Source organism: Lepidochelys kempii, chromosome 3 (assembly GCF_965140265.1).
Source record: "Lepidochelys kempii isolate rLepKem1 chromosome 3, rLepKem1.hap2, whole genome shotgun sequence".
Classification (NCBI taxonomy): domain Eukaryota; kingdom Metazoa; phylum Chordata; order Testudines; family Cheloniidae; genus Lepidochelys; species Lepidochelys kempii.
Genome location: NC_133258.1, coordinates 920,423 through 948,304, shown reverse-complemented (window position 1 = coordinate 948,304; position 27,882 = coordinate 920,423). Strand labels below are relative to the sequence as shown.

General features: G+C 60.1%; 1 protein-coding gene across 2 annotated transcripts in view; it reads left to right on the top strand.

Moving 5' to 3' along the window:
• Positions 1–26,771, top strand: part of SLC30A3 (solute carrier family 30 member 3) — a 36,975-nt gene extending 10,204 nt beyond the window's left edge. Inside the window, exons 2-8 of one of the 2 annotated variants that reach the window (XM_073335437.1) lie at positions 3,013–3,221; positions 3,630–3,776; positions 4,925–5,078; positions 8,176–8,377; positions 12,618–12,723; positions 22,163–22,297; positions 25,915–26,771. In XM_073335437.1, coding sequence (XP_073191538.1) covers positions 3,013–3,221; positions 3,630–3,776; positions 4,925–5,078; positions 8,176–8,377; positions 12,618–12,723; positions 22,163–22,297; positions 25,915–26,081 — 1,120 coding nt within the window. In that variant the 3' untranslated portion in view covers positions 26,082–26,771. Of the gene's footprint in view, positions 1–3,012; positions 3,222–3,629; positions 3,777–4,924; positions 5,079–8,175; positions 8,378–12,617; positions 12,724–22,162; positions 22,298–22,737 lie in introns of both variants that reach the window. The other variant, XM_073335439.1, reaches the window with a different exon arrangement.
• Positions 26,772–27,882: the final 1,111 nt, after the last annotated feature.

The following is a 27,882-nucleotide window of genomic DNA, read 5'->3' as shown; positions in this document are numbered from 1 at the left end:
GGACGCTAAAGATGATGCTGAGAACCTTTATGAACCAGCACCCGCAGGACTGGGACAAGTACTTACCTCACCTGCTGTTCGCGTACAGGGAGGTGCCCCAGGAGTCGACCGGATTTTCGCCTTTCGAACTGTTATATGGCAGGAGGGTGAGGGGCCCCCTGGACCTGATGAGAGACGAGTGGGAGGGGAAGGCCACTCCCGACGGAGAGTCAGTGGTGGAGTATGTCCTGATCTTCCGAGAGAGACTGGCTGAACTCATGGGCCTGGCCAGGGAGAATCTGGCCAGAGCCCAGAGGAAGCAGAAGGTCTGGTATGACCGCACGGCGCAGGCCCGTGCCTACACCACCGGGGATCAGGTGATGGTTCTCATCCCAGTGAGAAAGAACAAACTACAGGCCGCCTGGGAGGGCCCTTTCAAGGTCGTCAAGCAGCTCAATGAGGTAAACTATGTGGTGGAGCTGTCGACCCGGGCGCACCACCGCCGGGTGTACCATGTGAATATGATGAAGCCATATTATGCCAGGGGGAATGTGGTGTTGGCCGTGTGTGGACATTGGGAGGAGCAGGGAGATGACCCTTTAGTAGACCTATTACCTGGGACCAGAGCTGGTTCCCCCCTGGAAACAATTCCCCTCTCAGATCACCTAACCCCTGCCCAGCAAGCTGAGGTCAGGGGGGTGCTGCATCCGTACCGACAGCTGTTTTCCAACCAGCCTGGACGCACTAATCTGACTGTCCACCGGGTGCAGACAGGGTCGCACCCGCCGATAAGATGCTCCCCCTTCCGAGTCACAGGGAAAACTGCTCAGGACCTGGAAAGAGAGGTCCGGGACATGCTGGCTTTGGGGGTGATCCAGCCATCTGCCAGCCCTTGGGCCTCGCCGGTGGTGCTGGTCCCCAAAAAGGACGGGTCGGTCCGGTTCTGTGTGGACTATCGGAAGCTCAATGCCATCACTGTATCTGATGCCTACCCCATGCCCAGACCGGACGAGCTCCTAGACAAGCTGGGAGGAGCTCGGTACCTTACCACCATGGACCTTACAAAGGGCTACTGGCAAGTGCCGCTGGATGCAGATGCCCGACTGAAATCAGCCTTTATCACCCCTCTGGGGCTCTATGAGTTCCTGACCCTGCCTTTCGGCCTCAAGGGAGGGCCGGCCACCTTCCAGCGCCTGGTGGACCAGCTCCTGAGGGGGATGGAGAGTTTTGCCGTGGCGTATATTGATGACATCTGTGTCTTTAGCCAGACCTTGGAGGACCATGTGTCTCAGGTTAGACAAGTGCTGGACCAACTCCAGGGGGCTGGGCTGACTGTAAAAGCGGAGAAGTGCAAGGTGGGGATGGCGGAAGTATCTTACCTGGGGCATCGGGTGGGGAGCGACCGCCTAAAGCCGGAACCAGCCAAGGTGGAGACTGGGATCAGAGACTGGCCCACTCCCCACACCAAAAAGCAGGTCCAAGCCTTTATTGGGATGGCAGGATACTACCGAAGATTTGTACCCCACTTTAGCACCATAGCCACCCCCATCACTGAGCTATGCAAGAAGGGGAAGCCAGACAAGGTGGTCTGGACCGAGCAGTGCCAGGAGGCTTTCCGGGCGCTGAAGGAGGCTCTGGTCAGTGGCCCAGTCCTGGCAAACCCAGACTTTGACAAGCCCTTTGTGGTGTTCACCGACGCCTCAGACACGGGACTGGGGGCGGTGTTAATGCAGGAGGATGAAAAGGGGGAGAGACACCCCATCGTGTACCTGAGCAAGGAGTTGCTACCCCGGGAGCAACACTACGCGGCCATCGAGAAGGAGTGCCCGGCCATGGTGTGGGCCCTCAAGAAACTAGAGCCCTATCTCTTCGGGCGGCACTTCACCGTCTACACCGACCACTCTCCCCTGACCTGGCTGCACCAGATGAAAGGAGCCAACGCCAAACTCCTGAGATGGAGCCTGCTCCTGCAGGATTACGACATGGACGTGGTGCACATGAAGGGAAGTGCCAACCTGATAGCGGACGCGCTGTCCCGGAGAGGGGGCCCTGAATTTCCCCTGGTCACTGGTCACAGTGACCCCGCTCAGTTCAGTCTCAAAGGGGGGAGAGATGTGACGATGTGACTCAGCAGGGAGAGGGGAGTGTTGACCTGGGAATGTGTCCTGGGGAGGGGAGACCTGAGAGCCTGTAACCTGAGCCAGGAGGGGGAGCGGGAGGTGACACCTCTGCCCAGGAATGTGAAGACAGGCTGCAGGAGGGAGCCTGCTGGGGGGGTTTAGTTTCAGTTTGGGGCTGGGTGGAGGAACGCAGGGAACCCCAGGGCTGGGGTCTAAGCTCCCTGCTCCCCCAGAAGGACTTGACTGAGGGGTCCTGGGTGTACCCACAAGCTCTGTTTTGGGCTGTGTTCCTGTTGTCCAATAAACCTTCTGTTTTACTGGCTGGCTGAGAGCCTCAGTGAATCCCAGGAAGTTGGGTGCAGGGCCTGGACTCCCCCACACTCCGTGACAGCCCGTCACTCCCGACCCGCAGCCCCTGATAGCCCAGCCCTGGGGCCCCGAGCTCTGCTGGTGCCCTTCAATCCCAACCTGCCCCCCATATCCCAGCCATAGGCCCCCTCCCTCCCAGCTCTGCCCCTCAGTCCTGACCAGCAGTCACCCCCAAACTGTTCCAGCTTTGGGCACCTCTGTGGAATCCAGGCTTGGGGTGATGTCCCAGGGCCACCAGTTCCCACACTTGCCAAGTCTCCTTTCCCTTTCTCCTGTGGCAGGCCCAGGCACCTGGGCAGTCAGGAGGACCCCAGCCGTGCTGGCGAGGTGGCAGCAGGTGCACTGGACTCACTCCCTTGCTACCTAGCAGCAGAGCTGGGTGGAGCCAGGGCCCCCAAAGACGAGGGCAGCCCCTCCCGGTTCCCAGCCCTGCTCTGGGCCCAGCGAGGCAGGGGGCGAGGAGCCGGGCCGCCTTGTTCCGGCCAGGTGTCCCATGGGCTGCTGGAACGGGGGTGGCCTTTGCACTGACCTCCTTGGGTCTCAGTCTCTTCACAGGCTCCCCGAAGCCCTTCCCCGGCTTGCCCCCGGAGACCAGCCCTGCGGCTCCGTCCCTGGAGCTGGACGGGTGCCTGGCCAGGCACTGCCACCATGGACCCCGCTCCCCCAGCCAGAGCCGTGCGGAGCTGCAGGCCTGCCGGAAGCTGGGCATCGCCTGCGCCATCTGCTTTGTCTTCATGATCGGCGAGGTCGTCGGTAAGGTGGCAGCGGGGCCCCAGCCCGGCTTGTTCCTGGCCCTGCTCAGCCCGTGCTGCAGGACGTCCTGCTCTGCACGTTGCTCAAGTGCTGGCTGGCAGGCGCCCCCCAGATCTCTGGGGGCCAGGAGCCCGGTGCGGGCCCAGCGCTCACTGGTGCAGGCCCTGGGCCCTCAGCTCCGCGGGAGGGGGCAGCTCCCCTCCCCCACTGCCAGAGTCCCCACGTTCCTGGGAGTCACCTGGCTGGATCCCCCCTCCATGGCAGGCTCCGTGGCAGCACAAGGGGACGCTGTGTCAGGGCCCAGCGCTCTGTGGAAGGAGCCAGCCCCTGGCAGGCCGGGGCGGCCTGGGGCTGTGGGGGGGGGGCCCTGCCGGGAGCTGGCGCTGAGCTGGCTAATCTCTGCTGCAGGCGGGTACCTGGCGCACAGCCTGGCCATCATGACTGATGCTGCCCATCTGCTAGCGGACGTGGGCAGCATGGTGGTCAGCCTGTTCTCCCTGTGGGTCTCCGCCAAGCCGCCCACCAAGTCCATGAGCTTCGGCTGGCACCGCTCAGGTAAGGGCCCTGCCGGGACTCGCTGCCCCCGCCCAGCCCCACAGACCTCCACCCCAACTCCCTGCCATGCCGGGGCCCGGGCTGGGGAGACCTGGTGCTTATTTCACTGAGCCCGGGCAGCCCAGCAGGGCAGGGCCCAGCCTGTGTGTGTGGGAGTGGCTCCCCCTCCCTTCAGCCCGTGGGGAGCTGGGGGGTGCAGAGCCTTCACCCCCAGGCCACAGGCAGACCCTCACCGCTGGCCACCTTAGTGCAACGCATTACCAATGATGCCTTGCCCCAAACAGGCTTCACGGACCCCCAGGGTCTGTGCTGTGCCCCGGCTAAGCGCCCCGTCCTTGTGCCAGACCCCCAGGGGGTCCCGCTCTCCCTCCAGGGGTCAGCCACGTGGCCTCACTGCCTCCAATCCAGAGCCCCTGAGCTCCAGCCCCCTGCCTCAGCCCGTAGCTCTGCCCAGCAAGTCCCGCCGAGCCAGACGCCCGGGAGAGACACGGCCGCTCTGCAGGGCCCCCTGCGCCCGCCAGTGCCTGCAGAGACGCCAGGCAGCCTTTCCCCCAGAGCCGGTCTCGGCCCCCTGGGCGCGGCGTGGGCGGCCCTCGGCTTGCCCAGAGAAGTTGGGGTTAAGTCCCTGCTGGCCAATGCCAGGGCCCCTGTCAGTCTGTCTGTCAGTCCCAGCAGGTGAGAGCTGCCGTGTCTCTGGTGAGCCCAGCTCTGGTCCCGGCTCCTGTCACCTCTGCTCCATGGCCCTTCTCCTGCAGTGCCCTGCTGAGTTCCCAGCTCCGCAATCGGGCCCTCCCGTAGCCAGGTCACTGCTCCAGGCCTTCGGGTCCCACAATCTGTCTAGAGCCTCTCTGATGGGCTGGTTCTAGCCAGGCCGAACAACCCCCGGGGCTGGCCCTAGGCTGCCCTATGGCACCCCGTCTCCTCCCCTTGGCACCGTGTGCACAGCAGTGCCAGGCACGGAGGGAAACTGAGGCATACACGGGCCCCACACAGACATTGCCAGCGTTCCTGCAGCAATGGGCACCAGAGGCAGGTCTTTAACCCTTTCCTCCCTGAGGGGCATGGATGGGTCCCAGCTGGGCTGCCCCCGGCCGCTCCCCTCCGCCCCATAGCTGCGAGCGGCGCTGAATGCTGCCCCATGCCTGCAGAGACGCTGGGCGCCCTGGCCTCGGTGCTGTCCATCTGGGTCGTGACCGGAGTCCTGGTGTACCTGGCCTCAGCCCGCATCATCAGCAACGACTACGAGATCGACGCACGCGTCATGCTGGCCACCTCCACCTGCGCCGTGGGCATCAACGTCATGTACGTGGGCTCCCTGCCCCCCAGATCCCTGCCCGCGCCCCCCAACCCCAGATCCCTGCCTCCCAGATCCCAGCCCCCCAGATCCCTGCCTGCCATCCCCTCATCCCCAGATCCCAGCCCCCCTAGATCCCTGTCCCCTGGATTCCCAGCCCCCTGGATCCCTGTCCGCTGCCCTCGCACCTCCTGCCCCCTGGATCCCAGCCCCCTGGATCCCTGCCCACTGCCCCCCAACCCCCAGATTCCTGCCCTCCGGATCCCTGCCTGCCCCGCCTCAACCCCAGATTACTGCCTCCCGGATCCCAGCCCCCCATGTCCCTGCCTGCTGTCCCCCCATCCCCAGATCTCAGCCCCCCAGATCCCAGCCCTCTGCCCCCTGGTTCCCTGCCCACTGCCCCCCCCAGATCCCAGCCCCCCAGATCCATGCAGCGACCACGTGCTCGGCTGCCCCAGTGGGTGTGGCTCTGTGCTCAGCTGGGTTCCCTTGGGCACTACAGGGCCGGCCGTGCCAGTGGGTGGGTTGGTTCTAGCCCGGACGCTCCAGGCAGCTCTGTCTCAAATCCCCACCTGATGGGCCAGAGCCTAGGGAGAAAAATCACACCCTCCCCGGGCATGATGCCACGGGGATCGGGCCAGTGCCACAGGGCGCTCATAAACACAAACACCCACATTTCTCACCCAGCCCAGCTGCTTAGCCCCCGCTCACACCTCCTGCTGCTTCAGGTAGAATAAACAAACAAACTTATTAACTATAAAGATCAATTTTAAGTGATTATAAATCAAAGCACAACAAGTCAGATCTGGTCAAATGAAACAAAAGCAAAACGCATTCTAAGCTGATCTTAACACTTTCCGTGCCCTTACAAACTTAGATGCTTCTCACCGCAGGCTGGCTGGTTGCCCCTCAGCCAGGCTCTCCCCTTTGATCAGTGCTTCATAGAATCATAGAATATCAGGGTTGGAAGGGACCCCAGAAGGTCATCTAGTCCAACCCCCTGCTCAAAGCAGGACCAATTCCCAGTTAAATCATCCCAGCCAGGGCTTTGTCAAGCCTGACCTTAAAAACCTCTAAGGAAGGAGATTCTACCACCTCCCTAGGTAACGCATTCCAGTGTTTCACCACCCTCTTAGTGAAAAAGTTTTTCCTAATATCCAATCTAAACCTCCCCCACTGCAACTTGAGACCATTACTCCTCGTTCTGTCATCTGCTACCATTGAGAACAGTCTAGAGCCATCCTCTTTGGAACCCCCTTTCAGGTAGTTGAAAGCAGCTATCAAATCCCCCCTCATTCTTCTCTTCTGCAGGCTAAACAATCCCAGCTCCCTCAGCCTCTCCTCATAACTCATGTGTTCCAGTCCCCTAATCATTTTTGTTGCCCTTCGCTGGACTCTCTCCAATTTATCCACATCCTTCTTGAAGTGTGGGGCCCAAAACTGGACACAGTGCTCCAGATGAGGCCTCACCAATGTCGAATAGAGGGGAACGATCACGTCCCTCGATCTGCTCGCTATGCCCCTACTTATACATCCCAAAATGCCATTGGCCTTCTTGGCAACAAGGGCACACTGCTGACTCATATCCAGCTTCTCGTCCACTGTCACCCCTAGGTCCTTTTCTGCAGAACTGCTGCCTAGCCATTCGGTCCCTAGTCTGTAGCTGTGCATTGGGTTCTTCCGTCCTAAGTGCAGGACCCTGCACTTATCCTTATTGAACCTCATCAGATTCCTTTTGGCCCAATCTTCCAATTGGTCTAGGTCCTTCTGTATCCTATCCCTCCCCTCCAGCGTATCTACCACTCCTCCCAGTTTAGTGTCATCTGCAAACTTGCTGAGAGTGCAATCCACACCATCCTCCAGATCATTTATGAAGATATTGAATAAAACCGGCCCCAGGACCGACCCTTGGGGCACTCCACTTGATACCGGCTGCCAACTAGACATGGAGCCATTGATCACTACCCGTTGAGCCCGACAATTTAGCCAGCTTTCTACCCACCTTATAGTGCATTCATCCAGCCCATACTTCCTTAACTTGCTGACAAGAATACTATGGGAGACCGTGTCAAAAGCTTTGCTAAAGTCAAGAAACAATACATCCACTGCTTTCCCTTAATCCACAGAACCAGTAATCTCATCATAAAAGGCGATTAGATTAGTCAGGCATGACCTTCCCTTGGTGAATCCATGCTGGCTGTTCCTGATCACTTTCCTCTCATGCAAGTGCTTCAGGATTGATTCTTTGAGGACCTGCTCCATGATTTTTCCAGGGACTGAGGTGAGGCTGACTGGCCTGTAGTTCCCAGGATCCTCCTTCTTCCCTTTTTTAAAGATTGGCACTACATTAGCCTTTTTCCAGTCATCTGGGACTTCCCCGGTTCGCCACGAGTTTTCAAAGATAATGGAAACTCCATTATCCATTCAGTCCATTCAGTCGCTTGGTGTCTGTAGATGTAGGTGGAAGCGAGAGAGAGCATGGCAAACGTCTCTCCCTTTTATCATGTCCTTTCTTCCCTCTTGGCTTTGCCCCCCCACCCCCTTCAGAGTCAGGTGAGCATTACCTCATCGCAGTCCCAAACTGACCAAGGGAAGGGGGGGTGACTCCCTCGAGAGTCCAACAGATCCTTTATTGCTGCCTAGGCCAGTGTGATGCCTCAGTGCATCGTGAGCCTTCCGAAGACACCCGACATGACAAACTTTGCATTGGATCCCACACAATCATTTTACAAGGATGAACATGGGGGGTGCTGGGTGTTTCCCCGAAGTACAGAGCATCCCTGCCCCCCAATCACAGCCCCCTCACTTCTCCCATTCCTGCCTGTGCCCAGCCCCTGATCACAGCCCCCCAGACCTCTCCCATTCCTGCCTCTGCCCACCCCTCCCATCCACACCCCTCCACCTGGCCTGTTCCTTCTCTGCCCAGCCCCGCAGTCAATGCCCATCCACCTTGCCCATTCCCCCCTGTGCCTGCCCTGGTGATGCCACACATCTGGCCTGGGGTAGGGAGCGGGCGGGCGGAGGGGCTCTGGGATCTGTTGGTGCCGCGGCCCTTGGGGCTCTGTGTCCGCCCGCGGTTGGCTCAGGCTCCCCACTTCCCTCCAGCATGGCCTACATCCTGCACCAGTCGGTCACGGGCCACAGCCACGCCCGGGGCTATGAGAAGATGGAGGAGAGTCCTGGCTGCGCACCCCCTGGAAGCCCCCTGCCCGGCAGCACCAGCGTGCGTGCCGCCTTCGTACATGTGGTGGGGGACCTGCTGCAAAGTCTCGGGGTGCTGACGGCTGCCACCATCATCTACGTGGAGGTACGAAGTGAACAACTTCAGGCCTGCTTCTACTGCGTCCCTCCCTGCGCTGCCTGGCATCCCGCTAACCGCGTCCCTCCCTCCTCTGCCTTCCCTCTCCTGCCCCCGTAACCGCATCTCTCCCTTCGCTGCCTCGCGCCCCCGTTAACCGCATCCCTCCCTCCTCTGCCTTCCCTCTCCTGCCCCCGTAACCGCATCTCTCCCTTTGCTGCTTCGCGCCCCCGCTAACCGCATCTCTCCCTTTGCTGCCTTCCCTCTCCTGCCCCCGTAACCGCATCTCTCCCTTCGCTGCCTCGCGCCCCCGTTAACCGCATCCCTCCCTCCTCTGCCTTCCCTCTCCTGCCCCCGTAACCGCATCTCTCCCTTTGCTGCCTCGCGCCCCCGCTAACCGCATCTCTCCCTTTGCTGCCTTCCCTCTCCTGCCCCCGTAACCGCATCTCTCCCTTTGCTGCCTCGCGCCCCCGCTAACCGCATCCCTCCCTCCGCTGCCTTCCCTCTCCTGCCCCCGTAACCACATCTCTCCCTTTGCTGCCTTCCCTCTCCTGCCCCCGTAACCGCATCTCTCCCTTCGCTGCCTCGCGCCCCCGTTAACCGCATCCCTCCCTCCTCTGCCTTCCCTCTCCTGCCCCCGTAACCGCATCTCTCCCTTTGCTGCCTCGCGCCCCCGCTAACCGCATCTCTCCCTTTGCTGCCTTCCCTCTCCTGCCCCCGTAACCGCATCTCTCCCTTCGCTGCCTCGCGCCCCCGTTAACCGCATCCCTCCCTCCTCTGCCTTCCCTCTCCTGCCCCCGTAACCGCATCTCTCCCTTTGCTGCCTCGCGCCCCCGCTAACCGCATCTCTCCCTTTGCTGCCTTCCCTCTCCTGCCCCCGTAACCGCATCTCTCCCTTTGCTGCCTCGCGCCCCCGCTAACCGCATCCCTCCCTCCGCTGCCTTCCCTCTCCTGCCCCCGTAACCACATCTCTCCCTTTGCTGCCTTCCCTCTCCTGCCCCCGTAACCGCATCTCTCCCTTCGCTGCCTCGCGCCCCCGCTAACCGCGTCCCTCCCTCCGCTGCCTTCCCTCTCCTGCCCCCGTAACCGCGTCCCTCCCTCCGCTGCCTTCCCTCTCCTGCCCCCGTAACCACATCTCTCCCTTTGCTGCCTCGCGCCCCCGCTAACCGCATCTCTCCCTTTGCTGCCTTCCCTCTCCTGCCCCCGTAACCGCATCCCTCCCTCCTCTGCCTTCCCTCTCCTGCCCCCGTAACCACATCTCTCCCTTTGCTGCCTCGCGCCCCCGCTAACCGCGTCCCTCCCTCCTCTGCCTTCCCTCTCCTGCCCCCACTAACCGCATCCCTCCCTCCTCTGCCTTCCCTCTCCTGCCCCCGTAACCACATCTCTCCCTTTGCTGCCTTCCCTCTCCTGCCCCCGTAACCGCATCTCTCCCTTCGCTGCCTCGCGCCCCCGCTAACCGCGTCCCTCCCTCCTCTGCCTTCCCTCTCCTGCCCCCGTAACCGCATCTCTCCCTTCGCTGCCTCGCGCCCCCGCTAACCGCGTCCCTCCCTCCTCTGCCTTCCCTCTCCTGCCCCCGTAACCGCATCTCTCCCTTCGCTGCCTCGCGCCCCCGTTAACCGCGTCCCTCCCTCCGCTGCCTTCCCTCTCCTGCCCCCGTAACCACATCTCTCCCTTTGCTGCCTCGCGCCCCCGCTAACCGCGTCCCTCCCTCCGCTGCCTTCCCTCTCCTGCCCCCGTAACCGCATCTCTCCCTTTGCTGCCTCGCGCCCCCGCTAACCGCATCCCTCCCTCCGCTGCCTTCCCTCTCCTGCCCCCGTAACCACATCTCTCCCTTTGCTGCCTTCCCTCTCCTGCCCCCGTAACCGCATCTCTCCCTTCGCTGCCTCGCGCCCCCGCTAACCGCGTCCCTCCCTCCTCTGCCTTCCCTCTCCTGCCCCCGTAACCGCATCTCTCCCTTCGCTGCCTCGCGCCCCCGCTAACCGCGTCCCTCCCTCCTCTGCCTTCCCTCTCCTGCCCCCGTAACCGCATCTCTCCCTTCGCTGCCTCGCGCCCCCGCTAACCGCGTCCCTCCCTCCGCTGCCTTCCCTCTCCTGCCCCCGTAACCACATCTCTCCCTTTGCTGCCTTCCCTCTCCTGCCCCCGTAACCGCATCTCTCCCTTCGCTGCCTCGCGCCCCCGCTAACCGCGTCCCTCCCTCCGCTGCCTTCCCTCTCCTGCCCCCGTAACCGCATCTCTCCCTCCGCTGCCTTGCGCCCCCGTTAACCACGTCCCTCCCTCCGCTGCCTTCCCTCTCCTGCCCCCGTAACCACATCTCTCCCTTTGCTGCCTTCCCTCTCCTGCCCCCACTAACCGCATCTCTCCCTTCGCTGCCTCGCGCCCCCGCTAACCGCGTCCCTCCCTCCCTTGCCTTGCGCCCCCACTAACCGCAGCCTTCCCTCTCCTGCCCCTCTTCCCAGGTCCCTCCCTCTGTGGGGCCACCTACCCCTCCTGCGTGTGCCCACTTCACACAGACACTTGTGTGCCCTGCTCTGTGGCCCGAGGCTCTGGCCAGCCCCTGTCTCTAGCCCTGCCCTGCCCTGAGCTCCTGGAGTGGGAGCTGCTCTGTCCCAGGTGGCAGCAGGCCAGTGACCCTGCACTGCACCTTGGAAGGATGGTGCCTCTGGCAGGACACGAAGGAGAGTGTCACGTCAGGACAAATCGCTTAGAGCAGGGCAGTCACAGCCCCAGGCTGGGGTTTCTCCACCTCTAAGGCACCGAACCAGCCAGCCAGGGAGGACTTTGGTCTCACCCCGCTGGCTAACCACAAGTCTGTGACGGAGCAGGGAGTGGGGAGTTTTGACCTGGGAATGTTGCGTGGGAGGTTTACTGGGACTGTCTGCATTGGTGCTGGATGGTGCTGGGATAGCAGGGGGTGACTTCACTTGAGGGATGATACCTGAGCCTCTCACCTGAGCCCAGGAGACGGTTGGGGCCAATAAGTCACACAAGCAATTCCCTTAGACACTCAGTTTCCCAGTATCTCCACCAGTGCCCCTCGTTAAGGGGATAAATGGTGATGGAAACCAATACCCCAGTAAAAGGAAAAAGGTTCCCTCGATCCCAAAGGACCAAGCCCCGGACCCAGGTCAATATACAAGTCAGATCTTACCCACAAATCACACTGTTGCCAATCCTTTAGAATCTAAAATCTAAAGGTTTATTCATAAAAGAGAGAGACGAGAGCTAGAGTTGGTGAAATGGAATCAATGACACACAGCGATGGCCAAGTGCTTGGCTCAGGCTTGCAGCAGCGATGGAATAAACAGCAGGTTCAAATCCAGTCTCTGGAGAACATCCCCAGCTGGGAGGGGTCTTTCAGTCCTTGATTCAGAGCTTCAGTGTAGCCAAGTCCCTCCAGAGGTCGGAAGCAGGACTGAAGACAAGCTGGAGGAGCTGCAGCAGGTTTTTACAGTCTCTTGCCATGTGGCCTTTCTTTCTGTGTCCCAAGGACAAGCTGCCCATCCCATGGCCTGGAAACACCTCAGAGTTCAGTCCCTAGGCAGGGCCCTGCCTACCTGGCCGAGTCCCCAGGCGCGTCTGCCTTCTCTCAGAGGGTCAGTTGTGTCCCTGATGGTCCTTAATGGGCCGTCCAGCAGGCTGGGCAGAGCTGAGGCCAACGTGTCTGGGGTGTCCCCCGGAAGCAGAGCACAAGTTTGAACCACAGACAGGACAGAGCCAATATTCGTAACTTCCACTACAAAATGATACCCACATCCAGACAGCACAATCCTAACCAGCCAACCATCACCTCGTCTGAGACACCTCATTTGACCCCCTTTATATAAGATTTGGTGCCACGACAGGACCTTGGTTGCAACAATGATCTATACGGTCCCAGTTCATGTCAATAACGTCATACACCTCCTGCCTGTCCCAGGGCTCTCTGGGGCTGGGTGCTGCCCGTGAGCTGTGGGGAGACAGGACCTGCCCAGGGGAAATAGACTGAGATCCCCACAGGCCCCCTCGCTGGGACCCTGGTGCTCAGCCCCAAGGAAGAGCCATATGCCAGCTCCCTATGCTGGGCTCTGCCCTCTGCTGCCTCGTTTCCTCTGTGCGCCCCCCCACCCAGCTTGAGGGGACAGTGGGGCTGGGCCAGGGACTCCTGGGTTCCACTCCTAGGTCTGACCCCTCACTGGGTGGGGCTGGGAGGTCGTGCGGCTCTGGGGATTCGCTGGCTGCCCAGGTGTAACCCCAACCATGCCCCTTGCAGCCCCGGTACAAGATTGCAGACCCCGTCAGCACCTTCCTCTTCTCCGTCTTCGTGCTGGGCTCCACCATCACCATCCTCAGGGACGTCTTCCGGGTCCTCATGGAAGGTGAGCTGGGAGGGGGCACAGCGGGTATGGTGCCAGGGGGGCTCACGGGGCTGGGGGCAGAGGCTGCTGCTGCTGGGCAAGGGGAGCAGGCAGGGCCAGGGTCAGGCTGAGGGACAGGGGTCATGGGGCAGGGGAAGCTGGATGCAGAGCCAGGGGACGGGCAGAGCTGGGGAGCAGGGGCAGACCGGGGGGCAGGGGCAGTGGGGCTGGGGGCCAGGGCAGGGTTGCTTGGCAAAGGGTCTCACTGAAAAGGGAACGGGGAGCTGGGCAGATTCTCTGTTGTGAAAACCAGAATTACTCTGAGCTACGGCAGCCACAACCCACCCCGACAGATCGTCCCAAACCCCCCTCTGACCTCCCCACAACCCGCCCCTCTGCTCCCCAGAACCCCCCCGACAGATCACCCCAACCCCCCCAACAGATCGTCCCAAACCCCCCTCTGACCTCCCCACAACCCGCCCCTCTGCTCCCCAGAACCCCCCGACAGATGACCCCAAACCCCCCCAACAGATCATCCCAAACCCCCCTCTGACCTTCCCACAACACCCCCTCTGACCTCCCCATAACCCACCCCAACAAAACGTCCCAAACCCCCCTCTGACCTCCGCACAACCCCCCCTGACCTATCCACAACCTGCCCCTCTGCTCCCCACAACCCCCCTGACAGATCATAGAATCATAGAATATCAGGGTTGGAAGGGACCCCAGAAGGTCATCTAGTCCAACCCCCTGCTCAAAGCAGGACCAATTCCCAGTTAAATCATCCCAGCCAGGGCTTTGTCAAGCCTGACCTTAAAAACCTCTAAGGAAGGAGATTCTACCACCTCCCTAGGTAACGCATTCCAGTGTTTCACCACCCTCCTAGTGAAAAAGTTTTTCCTAATATCCAATCTAAACCTTCCCCACTGCAACTTGAGACCATTACTCCTCGTTCTGTCATCTGCTACCATTGAGAACAGTCTAGATCCATCCTCTTTGGAACCCCCTTTCAGGTAGTTGAAAGCAGCTATCAAATCCCCCCTCATTCTTCTCTTCTGCAGACTAAACAATCCCAGCTCCCTCAGCCTCTCCTCATAACTCATGTGTTCTAGACCCTTAATCATTTTTGTTGCCCTTCGCTGGACTCTCTCCAATTTATCCACATCCTTCTTGAAGTGTGGGGCCCAAAACTGGACACAGTACTCCAGATGAGGCCTCACCAATGTCGATCACCCCAAACCCCCAACCTCCTCACAACCTGCCCCTCTGCTCCCCACAACCCCCCCCACAGATCACCCCAAACCCCCCTCTGACCTCCCAACAACCCGCCCCTCTGCTCCCCACAACACCCTCGACAGATCGTCCCAAGCCATCACCCCTCTGAGTCCCTGCTGGGTGGCAAAGTATGAGAGAAATTGAGGCACACGTAGCATTTATAAAAAATAGTACAGAAAATTCCCCCTTTGTACAAATATCTCTTTCCCCGTCACGACTGAACTGAGCACGGTCCCTTTAACCAACATCCTGGGGAAGTTTGAACCCACAATTTGTTGGGGAAGAGTCAACATGGTTTTTGTAAAGGGAAATCGGGCCTCACCAATCTGCTAGAATTCTGTAAGGGGGGAAACAAGCATGTGGCCAAGGGGGATCCAGTGGATATAGTGTACTTAGATTTCCAGAAAGCCGTTGACAAGGTCCCTCACCACAGGCTCATAAGCTGTCATGGGATAAGAGGGAGGTCCTCTCATGGGTCAGTAACTGGTTAAAAGACCAGAAACAAAGGGGAGGAATAAATGGTCAGTTTTCAGAATGGAGAGGGGTAAATAGCAGTGTCCCCCAGGGGTCTGGACAGGGCCCAGTCCTATTCTACATATTCATAAATGATCTGGAGAAAGGGGTAAACAGTGAGGTGGCCAAATTTGCAAATGATACAAAACTACTCAAGATAGTTCACTCTTTGTAGTCTGCTTTGGAGTTACAAAGGAATCTCACTAAACTGGGCGACTGGGCAACAAAATGGCAGATGAAATTCACTGTTTATAAATGCAAAGTAATGCACAGTGGAAAACATAATCCCAACTCTACATATAAAATGATGGGGTCTAAATTAGCTGTTACCACTCAAGAAAGATCTTGGAGTCATCGTGGATAGTTCTCTGAAGACGTCCACGCAGTGTGCAGTGGCCGTCAAAAAAGCAAACGGGATGTTAGGAATCATCAGAGAATAAGAGGGAGAATATCTTATTGCCCTTATATAAATCCATGGTACGCCCACATCTTGAATACTTCATACAGATGTGGTCTCCTCATCTCAAAAAAGATAGACTGGTGTCAGAAAAGGTTCCGAGAAGGGCAACTAAAATGCTTAGGGGTTTGGAACGGGTCCCATATGAGGAGAGATTAAAGAGGCCAGGACTTTTCACCTTTGAAAAGAGGAGACTAAGGGGGGATAGGATAGAGGTCTATAAAGTCATGAGTGGGGTGGAGAAAGTGAATAAGGAAAAGTTATTTACTTGTTCCCATAATATAAGAACTAGGAGCCACCAAATGAAATGAATGGGCAGCAGGTTTAAAACAAATAAAAGGAAGTTCTTCTTCACGCAGCGCACAGTCAACCTGTGGAACTCCCTACCTGAGGAGGTTGTGAAGACTAGGACTATAACAGGGTTTAAAAGAGAACTGGATAAATTCATGGAGGTTAAGTCCATTAATGGCTATTAGCCAGGATGGGTAAGGAATGGTGTCCCTAGCCTCTGTTTGTCCGAGGGTGGAGATGGATGGCAGGAGAGAGAACCTGTTCGGTTCACTCCCTCTGGGGCACCGGGCGCTGGCCGCTGTCAGCCGACAGGACACGGGGCCGGACGGACCCTTGGTCTGACCCCGTCTGGCCACTCTGATGCGGGCTTAGACAGGGACGAGATGAAAAATCTTCACATCGTGTTTTTTATTTCCCTCTTCCAGCCTGCCAAGGGTGGGCCGAGGCTGCTGCACGTCTCCAGGGGCTCAGGGGGGACTTAACAAAGCTTGGCTAATGGTGGCCTGCTTGCCGTTTGAGCACCCTCCTGAGTGGGTGTGGGGCGGGGTAGGACTGTCTCCGTGGCTGGTGTCACATGGGCAGAACGAACATCACCAGGGAGAGTAATACAGCATGTCACGGAGTAAACCCCTCACCGCCTCCTCAGTCCGAGGACCGGTCTGGGTGCCAGCTACGAGTTTGTCAGTTCTTAGCTATGCCTGCAGTCGTGGCACCGGGTCTACCAGCATCGGCCTCCAGCAGCTTTACCCTTTGCTGGGTCCTCTCTCACCCCTGGGCAGGACAAACCCATCTGGCCCTCACCCTGCCCAGGGCTCCCCACGCTCAGCCAGGCTCTCAGCCATCACAAGACACAGCTCTGCCTCTGGCCCCCAAGCAAGGGCAGGCCAGGCTGGTGTAACGCCAGTGGACCCCGGTTGTTGGTGGGTGGGATCGAACCGGGGACCTCTGGTGCTTAAGGCATGAGCCTCCACCGCATGAGCTAAGAGCCACCTGGCGCTTAGCTAAGGCTGTGGGTCAGACTTCTTTTCTCTCTCTCTAAGTGGTCTCGGGGCCACTCGAGGAGGCAGAACCCCACACCCAGGAAGTGTGTGGGTTACACTGGCTCCCTCGGGCACAGCATCCAGCTGAGGTTACACCTGAGACCATGGAACTCACAGTTCCCCTGTGGGTCTGGGGGTGAGTGGGACGAAGTGGGAATTTTCTGTAATATGTTTATGAAGACTGTGTGTGCCTCAGTTTCCCATGTGCGGGGCACTGTTCCTCAGCAGGTGGGAAGGTCTGGGGGCTCTGGGGCAGGTGAAGACACAGGTGTGGATGGCGCCTGGCGGCCTGGGCCCTTAAGTTCCATCTCCATGCAGCTCTTGAGAAGAGAAGGGCAGATCCAATGGCTGGGATGTGGACACCTGGCAACCAACCACCATGGATGGTCCCACCCCTCCGCAGGGGGCCGAGCTGCATCCCCCAGCTCAGGAACAAAGGCCTGGGGCAGTGGGGGGTTAAGAGCTGGGGGCTGCAAGGAGTCGGGCTCTCACCTGGAGTCTGACCAAGGAGGTTGGATGGAGAGACAGACAGAGTGCGAACCATGGGGGTCACTGCAGCTGGGCTGGGCTGTAACCGTCAGTTCTCTGGGCCACCCAAGGGGCTGCCTGGGCCGTGTGCCAGGTGACTAAAACCCGCCTGGTTTCACAGCGCAGGGCGAGTGGCCCTGCAGACACTGGGCGACGGGCAGTGATCCCTGAGGAGAGGACACGTCTCCCCCAGGGCCTGTCCCAGACTTGCTGCCCAGGGCTCCCAGGGTGGGGCAGGGGGCTGCAGGCCCAGGGGCCCAGTCTCAGGAGGTGGTGAGACCACGTGGCTCACCCTGGGGGAAGAGCGAGACCCTGGGGGTCTGGGTCACTGAAGGGCTCCTCCCAGAGACTGTTCAAGAACCCCAGCCCTATTCGACATTGGTGAGGCCTCATCTGGAGTACTGTGTCCGGTTTTGGGCCCCACACTACAAGAAGGATGTGGATAAATTGGAAAGAGTCCAGCGAAGGGCAACAAAAATGATTAGGGGTCTGGAACACATGACTTATGAGGAGAGGCTGAGGGAACTGGGATTGTTTAGTCTGCAGAAGAGAAGAATGAGGGGGGATTTGATAGCTGCTTCCAACTACCTGAAAGGGGGTTCCAAAGAGGATGGCTCTAGACTGTTCTCAATGGTAGCAGATGACAGAACGAGGAGTAATGGTCTCAAGTTGCAGTGGGGGAGGTTTAGGTTGGATATTAGGAAAAACTTTTTCACTAGGAGGGTGGTGAAGCACTGGAATGCGTTACCTAGGGAGGTGGTGGAATCTCCTTCCTTAGAAGTTTTTAAGGTCAGGCTTGACAAAGCCCTGGCTGGGATGATTTAATTGGGGATGGGTCCTGCTTTTGAGCAGGGGGTTGGACTAGATGACCTCCTGAGGTCCCTTCCAACCCTGATATTCTATGATTCTATGATTCTTGTTGAACCTCATCAGATTTCTTTTGGCCCAATCCTCCAATTTGTCTAGGGCCCTCTGTATCCTATCCCTCCCCTCCAGCGTATCTACCACTCCTCCCAGTTTAGTATCATCCGCAAATTTGCTGAGGGTGCAATCCACACCATCCTCCAGATCATTTATGAAGATATTGAACAAAACCGGCCCCAGGACCGACCCCTGGGGCACTCCACTTGACACCGGCTGCCAACTAGACATGGAGCCATTGATCACTACCCGTTGAGCCCGACAATCTAGCCAACTTTCTACCCACCTTATAGTGCATTCATCCAGCCCATACTTCTTTAACTTGCTGACAAGAATACTGTGGGTCCTCTCACCCCTCGGCTTCTCCAGCCCCCGTTCACGCTTCCGCTGCTTCTCCTGGTTCTTCCTCATCTTTTCGCTGCTTCTCACGGGCTGCTAGCCTCTGTTGCTCCAGCCGGAGCCCCTTCGCTCTCAGCTCCTACTCCACCAAATCCATCGAGGGCGAACCAGGACCGGCTGCTGCCTCTGTCACTCTCGGACCCGCTGGGAACCCCACTTGGGCCTGGAACCTGCTTCTCGGACTGACCGTCCTCCAGCCGTGCAACCAGCTGCCCCTTATTGAGCTGCCGCACACGTAACGTCTCTCCCTGCCCCTGCACAGGCTTGCGACGTCCCCCTCAGGGAGGTGCTTACACGCCATTTTCTTGTTTCCTTTGACTACGCTTGTTTTCCTGCCGCACATCACTTACAGCACAACACCACTGGTGCACTCAGCATCCCACCGCACCCACCACCTGTCAGGGATTGTCAAAGATCCTTCCCCACTCTGAACTCTAGGGCACAGATGTGGGGACCTGCATGAAAGACCCCTTAAGCTTATTCTGACCAGCTTAGGTTAAACGCTGCCACCACCAAAGTGTTACACAAAGAACAGGGGACGTGCCCACTTGGAAATGTCTCCCCCCAAAAAATATCCCCCCAAGCCCTACACCCCCTTTCCTGGGGAAGGCTTGATAAAAATCCTCACCAATTTGTACAGGTGAACACAGACCCAAACCCTTGGATCTTAAGAACAATGAAAAATCAATCAGGTTCTTAGAAGAAGAAGAATTTTAATTAAAGAAAAGGAAAAAGAATCACCTCTGTAAAATCAGGATGGTAAATACCTTACAGGGTAATTAGATTCAAAACATAGAGAATCCCTCTAGGCAAAACCCTAAGTTACAAAAAGCCACAAAAACAGGAATATCCATTCCATTCAGCACAGCTTATTTTACCAGCCATTAAAACAAAACAGAATCTAACACATACCTAACTAGATCGCTTATTAGCCCTTTACAGGAGTTCTGACCTGCGTTCCTACTCTGGTCCCAGCAAAAGCATCACACAGACAGAGAGAACCTTTGTTTCTCCCCCTCCAGCTTTGAAAGTATCTTGTCTCCTCATGGGTCATTTTGGTCAGGTGCCAGCGAGGTTATCCTGGCTTCTTAACCCTTTACAGGTGAAAGGGTTTTGCCTCTGGCCAGGCAGGATTTAAAGGTGTTTACCCTTCCCTTTATACTCATGACAGGGATGCACAGGGCTGGGCTATGCCCCAGCCTGGGAACAGTCTCTGGGAGGAGCCCTGCAGTGACCCAGATCCTCCGGGGTCTCGCTCTTCCCCCAGGGTGGGCCACGTGGTCTCACCGCCTCCTGAGACTGGGCCCCTGGGCCTGCAGCCCCCTGCCCCACCCCGGAAGCTCTGGGCAGTGAGTCTGGGACAGACCGTCAGGGCTCAGTGCCCTTCGCCCAGCGTCTGCGGTGACACTCTCAAAGGGCAGGCGGACAGGCGGGTTTATTAGCCACCTGGCACACGTCAGCAGACGCCCGTGGTGTAGCCAGAGAGCTGAATGTTAAAGTGAGGCCAGTCTGGGCAGCCCAGCGCCCAGCCCCGCTGTCACAGATCCCATGTTCGGGCCGTGTCTCTGACTGCCTTCCTCAGTCAGTTCCCAGATGAGAGCCCTTAGCTTCCTGCAGAGCCCCCCGGGACCCCTCCCACCTCTCTGCCCAGCCCCTCGCTGAGCCTTGAGCCAGGAGTCGCTGGAGCTGGCGATGGGTCTCTGGGCCCCTCGATCAGCCAGCGCTGGGCTGACGCTGTTCATTCCACCCAGCAGAGAGGTGACGCCCACCTCGGGCTCTTAGCCTGCCCTGCAAGCCAACCGCACCCCTGCCCCACCCTGGGGAACAATGCAACATACCGGGGAAACTGAGGCACACCTAGGCATCATAAAAAGAGCACAGAAAACTCGCCCTTGTCACGGGTGGGTTTCTAGTCGCCTGCCCTAGCCTGGGGTGGCTTTAGGGCAGCACCAAGAAGCAAAGGTTAGGACACAAGCCAGGCTGCTGTGGCATGGGTGTGGGTCTGGCATGCCCAGCTGAGCCCTGTGTCGCTCAAAGGCAGTGCTTGTCCCAGCTGCTGGTCACCTCTCGGGCTCCCCTAGCAATTCCCCCCCGCCCCACGAGAGCTGTCCCCCAGCATCAACCCAACCCATCCCAGCACCACCCTGACAACCCACCTCCCCCTGCATCACCCCGACAGCCCCCCAGCAATCACCCCCAACAACCCTCCTCCCCCAGCATCACCCCAACAGCCCCCCAGCATCATCCCAACATCCTGCCAGCATCACCCCCCACCTCCAGCACCACCCTGACAACCCGCCTCCCCCAGCATCACCCCAACAGCCCCCCAGCAATCACCCCCAACCCCAGCAATCACCCTGACAGCCCCCCAGCAATCACCCCTACCCCCAGCAATCACCCCAACAGCCCCCCAGCAATCACCCCGACATCCTGCCCCCACAGCAATCAACCCACCATCCCGCCAGCAACCAGCCCCCCCCCCAGCAATCACTCCTTGCCCCCCCCCAATACCCCTCTAGTGCCACACCCCCAGCAGCCTGTCAGCCTGTCACCAAGCCTCAGGAGTGAAGCGACCCCCGGCTTGGCACAGGCTGTTGCAGGCTCCCATGGGTGCTCCACGTCCCCACCTGAGCCTCTGGGCTCCAGCACTCCTGCTTCATGCATTGAGCTCTGTCCAGCTGAGCTAGACTCCTACCCACATCTCAGGGACTGATACACCCCGGCTAGGCTTTGCAGTGACACCAGGCAGTGTTTTCCAAACAGAGCAGGGTTTATTAGTCACCTGGACACAGCATCAAGAAGTCCTGAAGTTAGCACAGAGAAACAAAGATTAAGCCATAGTCCAGTTGGCCAAGCCAGTGCAATCAGCCAGCCAAGCTGCTATGGACTCCATTTCAGGCTCTCTCTCTCTCTCCTTTCTCAGTCCCAGGTGAGAGGTCGGGGGTCTATGTGGAGGATAGCATTTAACCCTGACACCTTTCCCTTTGTTCTTGATCTGGGGTGTTGGCTTGGCTTCCCTGCCGAGAGCTGGGCATGGGAAATCTCCTTCCTCTGGAGCTTTGCTGGGTGGGAATGTTCTGGGCAGTGTCATCGACATGGGTCGGCTCCAGCCAGCCCTTAATGACCCCCAATAACACGGCACAGCTCCTGCTCCGCCCCACCCCCCCAGTGCTGGCAACCCTGCTGCAGCCACTGGGCAGCAATGCAAAGTGCAGAGGGAAACTGAGGCACACATAGGGTGCATACACGTCCCACCAGCATGGGGAGAAAAGCCTGGTTGCTATGGGGCTTTCTAAACTGGGGCCAGGGTGTAGCAAAATCCGGTGGCCGGAAACTGATGCCAGCCAGTCCATTGGCCAGCGGGCCCATGTGTTAACCCCAGGGCAGTGACCCACGGGCCCAAACAGCCCAGGGCACCAGTGCCTGAGGCGGCTCCTGGCTGCTTTCCAGGCCGACGCGTTAGCCCAACGCAGGTTCCCGGGCTCAGGGCGGGGTCGTGGACGAGGGGCTCTGCTGGTGGGAGCCAGGGGGCCAATGGGCCCGTCTGGCCTGAGTTCTGAGGACCTGGCCACCGCCGGGCTGGGCAATGGGAGGACGTGGGCAGCCTGGCCCTGGAATGTTCCTGCCAGTGCTGGGGGGGACATGCCTCACCCTAGCTCTGGCAGGGGGCAGCCCCGAGGTCCTGGCCACCCAGTGATCCCTGAGCCCAGCACAGGCCTCCCCATGCACATAGCACTCTCCAGCCCATTCCAGCTGCGCGTAATGCCCCCGCTCTGGGTGCATCTCCTGCCCCCACGCCTGCCAGTGCCATGGGGCCTCCCCAGGACAGCCTGGCCCCCCACAGCCTGCTCCAGCTCCGCTCTGGCTTCCCCTCCACCCACCCCGACCCCCAGGGCTGTGAGCAGCATCTCCAGAGAGCCCTGGGGTGCCCCTGTGCCAGGGCTGGAGCCCTGCCAGGCTGGGGGAGCTGCCTGCCTGAGCCCCCCGGAGCTGGGCTGCCCCAGTGCCAGGCCTCACCCTCCCTGCTTGGCCCCAGGGGCGCCGCGGGGCATCGAGTTCACCGCGGTGAAGGACGTGCTACTGGCCGTGAAGGATGTGAAGGACGCCCACAACCTGCACCTCTGGGCCCTGACCCTCAGCCACCACGTGGTGTCTGTGCACGTGGCAGTCGGTGAGTGCCCCCCCCAACCCCTCCCACCAGAGTGGCTGGGCGCCAGCTGTGGGGCACCCCCCCACACACCAGAACGGGGTCCCTGCCCCCCACCGCCACCAGGGATGGGCTCCGTGCATGTTCCACCCTGGCATGTGCTCCCTGCAGGCCCTGCCCCCCCCCCGTACATGGTCCCTGCATGCCCTGCCCCCCCCCACATGGTCCCTGCAGGCCCCCCCCCCCCCCCGTACATGGTCCCTGCAGGCCCTGCCCCCGGTAGGTGATCCCTGCAGGCCCCGCCTCCCCAGTACCTGGTTCCTGCAGGCCCCGCCCCCTGGTCCCTGCAGGCCCCGCCTCCCCAGTACCTGGTTCCTGCAGGCCCCGCCCCCCGCACATGGTCCCTGCAGGCCCCGCCCCCAGGAGATGCTCACACGGGGCTGGGCTGCCCCCTTTGCCTGCAGATGCCGGCGCGGACATGGAGGACGTGCTGCAGGAAGCCACCGCCCAGCTGCAGAGGACCTTTGGCTTCGTCTCGTGCACGGTACAGGTGGAGCGGTACCTGGAGGACATGGCCACCTGCCGCCAGTGCCAGGACCCCCGGGACTGAGCACCGGGCCCGCGGCACCTGGCACCAGAGAGGGAGACGCCCCAGCCCCCAGCCTCCGCTCTGCCCGGCGGGCCCCCACGTGCAGCCAGCGGGCTGTGGGGCTGCCCCATCAGGCCCTGGTCTTGGCTCTCTTTCTACTGCCAATGGGGCGCAAGGGCCAAGGTACCTTGTGCCAAGAGCCCCACCCACACTGCCCCAGGGGCTGCGCCCCACCGGGTGGGAGAGAGCCATGGGACTGCTGGAGCTGCCCTGCCCCCACTGCCAGGGCAGAGGGGCCATGCTGGGCCCGTTCTCCCCGTCTGCCTCTGCCGAGCTCTCGGGAAAGGGGGAGCCGTCGCCCCGGTGCCCATTCAGGCAGCCTGTCTTTGTGCAGTGGGGTGCGATGCAGAGCGCCCCCTGCAGGGTGAGAGTGTCACACTCCCTGCCCCCTGGCCCAGGACTGGGGCGGCTCTGCTCTGGGGCTGCTCCCACAGCTGCTGCTACATTGCAGGGGCCCTGCACCCCCGGTCACCGCCAGATGCCCGTTGTTCTCTCCTGCTCCTTACAGAGCAACGGCCACACTGGGCCAGACCAAAGGTCCCTCTAGCCCAATGTCCTGTCTCCAGCCAGGGCCAGGGCCCCAGAGGGAGTGAACAGACCAGGCAATCACCCAGTGATCCCTCCCGTCGCCCATTCCCAGCTCCTGGCAAACAGCGGCATCAGCCCTGCCCATCCCGGCCCCCTGATGGACCTGTCCTCCATGGACGTAGCTAGCTCTTTTTGAACCCTGTTCTAGTCTTGGTCTTCACAACATCCCCTGGCAAGGAGTTCCACAGGTTGACTGTGTGTTGTGTGAAGAAATACTTCCTTGTGTTTGTTTAAACCTGCTGCCTAGTAATTAATTGGGTGACCGCTAGTTCTTGGGTTATGAGGAGTAAATGACACATCCTTATCTACTTTCTCCCCACTGGTCAGAATTTCATAGACCTCGATCATCTCCCCCCTTCGTCGTCTCTTTTCCAAGCAGACGAGTCCCAGTCTGTTTAATCTCCCCTCATACGGAGCTGTTCCAGACCCCTCACCATTTGTGTTGCCCTTTTCTGAACCGTTTCCAAGGCCAGTCTAGCTTTTCTGAGATGGGGCACCCAAGACTTGTCCCAAGGCAGCATCAGGCCACTAGTTACTGCAGCTGACTCTGCCGCAGGGCCCCTCAGCTGTGTGGGGAGTTAGGGAGCCGGACGGCCCCATCCTGCCCGCTGCAGCCCAGCCGTGCCTTGGTGGGGGCGGCTCCTGGGCTCAGGGCGAGCTTTGAAAGATCTCCAGCCCTCTAAGCAGCAGGGGCCTGGTCCCCAGGGGGGGCTGGGGCTGGCTTACAGTCCCCTGGGGCAGGCCTGCACTGTCTGTCGTGCTCCCTGCCGCACCCAGCTGACTGCAGGGTGGGGGCTACCAGGACCCCCAGAGAGGGGTATTTGCCCCCACGCAGGCTCCCTGCGTGGAACCCCTCCCTGGCAGCCCCCTGCCAGCACCACTGATAGGGTGGGGCCGCAGCACCAGGCTAGGGCAGAGGGGCTGTCCCGTGCCCCCCACCCCCACCCTGCAGTCCCTACCCAGGGGCCTCTCCCAGCCAGGGCAAATGCAGCTCCTGGCTTTGCCCCCACTCACGGCCAGGCCTGGCCCCCTCCCTTTGCCTGATCCATGGCCCCGTGTCTGCCTGCCCTCCGCCAAACCCCGACTGAGCCGCTGGTGGGGCCGGGAGCCCTGGGTCATGCAGCATGACCAGGGGGCTGGATTCCCACAGAGCCCCTCGCTCAAAGCCCCCTGTGCTGCCAGAACGGGGCCAGGGGCCAGGAGCTGCAGCAACCGCCAGCCCCCCTTGAGCTCTGTGGGGAGCAGGACAGACCCACGCAGAAGTTTCCTTACACCTTACGGGGCTGCAGAGAATGGGGCGTGACCCAAGAGGGGGTGTGGCCCCCATGCTGGTGGGGAGGGGAAGTGGACAAGGAAGCTGGATTCCTGCTGGCAGTGCCCAGGCCAGGGAAGCAGCTGGGCAGGCAAAGCCCAGCCCCCGGCATCCCACCTGCTGCAGGCTGAGCCACAGCCACCGGCCAGGAGTGAGGCCTTGTGCGGGCCCCGCTCGGGCCCCTTTGGCCCAGAGCGCTCTCGTTCCATCCAAAGCAGGCGGCAGAGTTGCGGGACTGGCTCCTGGCCAACACCATGGCAGCAGCCCTCGAAAAAAGCCAGCGCTGCTGGGGACCATCAGGAGAGGGATGGAGAAGACAGAAAATACCATGATGCCTCTGGATAAATCCATGGGACGCCCGCACCGGGAGCCCTGCGTGCAGTTCTGGTGGCCCAGCTCAAGAGGGACAGACTGTGTTACAACCGAGACCAGCACAGAGACGGGCAACAACAACGGTGAGGGGCATGGAGCAGGCTGGGTCTGAGGAGAGATTAAGACTGGGACCGTTCAGTGTGGAAAAGAGACGACGAAGGGGGAGACGATAGAGGTCATTAAAACCACTACAGGCGTGGGGAAAGTAGAAAAGGACGTGTGATTGACTCCTCATAACCCAAGAACTAGGGGTCGCCCAATGACATTACTAGGCAGCAGGTTGAAAACAAACAAAAGGCAGTATTTCTTCACACAACACACAGCGAACCTGTGGAACTCCTTGCCAGGGGATGTTGTGAAAGGAATTAGATATATTCCTGGAGGACAGATCCATCAGCCAAGATGGTCAGGGGCACTACGCCTTGTTTGGGGCGTCCCTAGACCTGCTTGCCAGGAGCTGGGAATGGGCAACGGGATGGATCACTGGGCGATTCCCTGTTCTGTTCGTTCCCTCTGGGGCACCTGGCACTGGCCACTGTCGGCAGACAGGACACGGGGCCAGATGGACCTTTGCTCTGACCCAGTCTGGCCATTCTTACATTGTAACATGAGCTGCCAGTGCAATGCTGTGGCCAAAAAAGCTAATGTGACCCTGGGGTGCACAAGCAGAGGAATTTCGAGTAGAAGTTGTGGTTACTTTCTCTTTGTATCTGGTATCAGTGCGACCACTGCTGGGATCCCTCGTCCAGGTCTGGTGCCCACAGTTCTGGAAGGAGGTTGATCAACTGGAGAGGGGTCAGAGAAGACTCAGGAGAATGATTAAAGGATTAGAAAACCTGCCCGATAACGATAGACTCCAGCAAAGAGAAGGTGAAGGGATGATTTGAGCCCAGGCTGGAAGTGCCGACATGGGGAACAAATATTTAACACCCGGCTCCTAGTCTAGCCAAGGAGGTGGAACGGGGCCAGGGCTGGAAGCTGAAGCGAGACACAGACTGGAGAGAAGATGTAAATGTTGAATGCTGCGGGGGGAATTACCCATGGGAACCATTTCTCCAGGGTCTTGGTGGATTTTTTCACTCCAGAGGGGATGTTCTTCTAACAGCTCGGCCCTGGGGCAGGTCGCGGGCCTGCGAGATGCAGGGGCTCAGACGAGAGGACAATGGACCCTTCTGGCCTGGGATCCCAGAAAGTGCCGGGCGCTGCCCTGCCCTAGGAGGGGCCAACAGGCCCAAGCCAGGAACCCCCCTCGGCTGCTGTGATGGCAGCAGTTGTGGTTCCCTGAACAAGCCAGGGAGGGGGCTGGCTCAGGGCCCCCCTGCCCCCTGCACGCCCCCGCTTTGCTTCGCACGCCCCCCCCGCCAAGGTACTGCCGAGCCCCCTGCCGCGCTGCCCCAGCCCATGTCACGGCTTGGTCAGTGTCGCCCCGCGGGGGGTGTTGGTGTCCGTCACCCCGTGCCGTGCGTCCGTGTCTGTCTGTGGGTCTGTCTGTGCCTGTCTGGGGTGAGGAAACCGGCGTCCAAACTGTAAGGCCGAGGAGACACCACCAAGGACTCCAATAAACGGTCGCCCTCAGACAAGCCCCCCATGGTCTTCGCTGCTGTTTGTGGGCTGCGCTGGCTACACGCAGCCCAGGATGGGGTGGGGGGGTAGGGGGCTCATGTGCCTAGCGGGGTGGGGCACAACCTGCCCTGTGCCAGCCAGTCGGCCCGGCTCTGTGACGGAGACCCGGGGGCCCCCAGCATTGCCCTTCGCTGGCGGACCAGGCAACTGGCCTTTCAGAGGACAAGGCAGCAAGTGGGGCCCAGCTGTGGGGCAGGGGATCTCCGCTGGGAACAGACACCGCCAGGCCAGTAGCCAACACGAGCCGGGGCCAGGCGGGCCACGACCCCCTGCCCTGGGGCCGAGCCGGAGCCTCGAGTCAGGGGCTGAAGCAAGGACAAGGGCCTCCTGCAGTGGGGCACTGACCAGACCTGGGGCACCAGGGCAGACTCCTGCCCATCCCTGGGCCCCACCGCCACCATGTGCAAGCCAGGGGACTCTTCCGCCATCACCCGATCGCAAGTCAGACCCTGAATGTGCTGGCCACCACTGCTCCCCGTCAGCCCCACACTGCACCCTCCCACCAGCCCCACATGGCACTCTCTCACCTGCTCCCCACCAGCCCCACATGGAGCTGTGCCCACCACCTGCCTGCTCCCCACCGGCCCCACACAGCGTCCCACCCCGCCTCCTCCCTACCAGCCCCATCTGGTGCCCCTCACCTGGTCTCTACCAGCCCCACATGGCACCCCACCCACCTTGTGTCCCCCGCCACCTCCCTACCAACCCCAACCGGTACCCCCTGCCTGCTCCCTACCTGCCCAGTTCCCCCGCCACTGCTCCCTACCAGCCCCATCCAGTGCCCCCCACCCTGTGCCCCCCACCTACTCCCTACCAGACCTGCCCGGCGTCCTGCCTACACCATGCCCCCCACCTGCTCTCTACCAGCCCCATCCGGCCCCCACATCTAATGCCCCCCACTGCTCCCTACCAGTCCCTCGCAGCGCCCCACCCATCCCCCGTCCCTCCTGCCCCAAGGAGAAGGAAACCACACAGACCCTTTAAAAAACAAACACTTTATTGAACAGTTAAGATCACAGAGGCTCAATGTGAGCGAGTTCTTGGCTCCTGGCTTGGGTGCGAGGT